General features: G+C 36.6%; 1 protein-coding gene across 1 annotated transcript; it reads right to left on the reverse strand.

Moving 5' to 3' along the window:
- Window positions 1-682: 682 nt before the first annotated feature.
- LOC131652973 ((-)-isopiperitenol/(-)-carveol dehydrogenase, mitochondrial-like) lies at window positions 683-1,827 on the reverse strand. The gene is made up of 2 exons (XM_058922976.1): window positions 1,534-1,827; window positions 683-1,377 (listed from the first exon to the last, which is right to left on the reverse strand). Exons 1-2 carry the CDS (start codon window positions 1,804-1,806, stop codon window positions 838-840), a joined length of 813 nt encoding a protein of 270 aa, XP_058778959.1. The 5' UTR covers window positions 1,807-1,827; the 3' UTR covers window positions 683-837.
- Window positions 1,828-2,034: the final 207 nt, after the last annotated feature.

Here is a 2,034-nt window from a genome sequence, read left to right on the forward strand (position 1 = left end):
TCTGCAATTGATTTTTGTTGTGCTGCAGTAAGCTCCACTCCTTCTGCTGCAGCAGGCACTCCAGTCTCCACCAAACTCCAATACTCCTTTGAACGAAGAAAGTTTTCCATAAGCATGGACCAATGATCGTAGTGACCATCAAACTTAGGAATTGCAGGTTGAACAAAGTTGTTTTCAGCCGCCATACTGTGAGTCTCTCTCTTCTCACTCTTCCTTCTCAAGAAACTGCGGTTTCTTTTCTCTCACAATCAGGCCCCGTGATGGAGCTCTGATACCAGATTGTTGTAAACTCTAAGCACAAATTAATTCACAGAAAAATATGAATTGAAATTGCATCTAATTTGAAACAAGTAATTGGCTTATATAAGCCTTACAGTGAGATAAAATAGGAAATAAACTGCCCACGTTTTACTAACTCTAATAACGTGGTAAATGGCTAAATTAATGGTCTGACTCCACCTACATGTCCTAAATACTTGGATTTATTAACTAACTGCATTTTGACAACTTCTATTATAACTTAACAAGCCCAACATGGTGTCATTTAAAATGTGTCATGCATATGATTTTTTCTTAAAAAATTACAGTAAAGGTGAATTTCATTAATCCCTAAAAGATGAAATTTTAGAAAAAATATTAAAAGGTATAGATTAAGCTAAAAACACCTTAAACTTGAGGAGGCTAGACAGAAAAATATTAACCCTTTATTATATTTCTTTTATTGCATTTATTTTTACATATGCATCACTCCATACACCTCAACTCCGACTATAATTGTAGAGATTCTTTGTCCTTCGAATTTAACAATACAATTTTTAAGCAATACAATTTTTAGTACTAATATACTGAATCAGATTTGCCAGAAACAAAGTTGCCATCCACACGAAGATCAAGCCCAGTGACAAAGTCAGAGTCATTAGATACCAAAAACAACACAGCATCCGCCACATGTTTAGTGTTGAGAACCACTCCTTTCAACCTCGAATAGTCTTCATAAACTGATTCCACTTTCTCTGGACCTGCATCTAGCATTTTCGTAGTCAGCGGTGTTGCTAATCCATTTGGTGAGACACAATTCACTCTTATTCCGTATTTCCCAAGCTGCACACTCGATGAGCGCATTAGCCCTATTATAGCGTGCTTTGACATTGTGTAATCGGTCATCGTCAAGCCACCGTAGCTACCAGCGACGCTCGCCATGCACACAATACTACCCCTCACACCACCCTCCACCATCGCACGCGCCGCGTGTTTTACGCATAATGCCATTCCTAGAACATTAACTTCGAACACATGGTGAGCTTGAGAAACGTCGAGTTCCATTAGAGTTTGATTAGTTGGACTTACAACTCCAGCGTTGCTAAACATAATATCTACCTGTAACAAAAAAGAAAATAAAAAAATAATATACTTTTAAATATAATTATTATCATAATCATTTTTCTCAATAGAAAAAATTAAAAATATATTTTTATATTAAAAATCGGAGAAATATTAAAGAATGTTATAATAAAGAATAAAAAATATATTTACTTGTCCATATGTTTCGACAGTTGATTGAACGAGATTTTTGACTTGAGCTTCGTCTCTCACGTCACAATGAATGTAGGTGCATCTATGGATGCCAATGGACGCAGCCACTTGATTGCCCAACTCATCTTGAATGTCAGCGATCACCACCATGCGTGCACCTTGTTCGGCAAAGACACGTGCCGTCTCTTTGCCGATACCACTAGCACCTCCGGTGACAATGGCAACTTTACCGGCTAACCTAGCACAACCGTTAGAGGATGAAGCTTCTGCCATTTTTTGTGTGTGTATAAAAAGTGATTCCATAGTAGCCTTTTATAGTAAAGGGATGCATTAAATTTTGTATGAGACGTGATGGTTTAGAATAAGGCATGTCCATCCGTTTTAGATAAGGCGCACGTTTATTGTTCAAACTTCAAACAATCGTATGTATCACGGAAGTGTAGTTAGATGATAAATCATCTAACGTAGTATAAAGATTTTTAAAAACTAATTTTATTTTAA

This window comes from Vicia villosa, linkage group LG2 (genome assembly GCF_029867415.1).
Source record: "Vicia villosa cultivar HV-30 ecotype Madison, WI linkage group LG2, Vvil1.0, whole genome shotgun sequence".
In the NCBI taxonomy this organism is placed as follows: domain Eukaryota; kingdom Viridiplantae; phylum Streptophyta; class Magnoliopsida; order Fabales; family Fabaceae; genus Vicia; species Vicia villosa.

Excerpts from the sequence above, each read along its gene's own strand:
- LOC131652973 (XM_058922976.1), bottom strand. The coding sequence starts at position 1,806 with ATGGCAGAAGCTTCATCCTCTAACGGTTGTGCTAGGTTAGCCGGTAAA. Across the intron at positions 1,378-1,533 it reads CTGTCGAAACATATGGACAA|GTAGATATTATGTTTAGCAA; the intron begins GTAAATATATTT and ends TTTTTGTTACAG.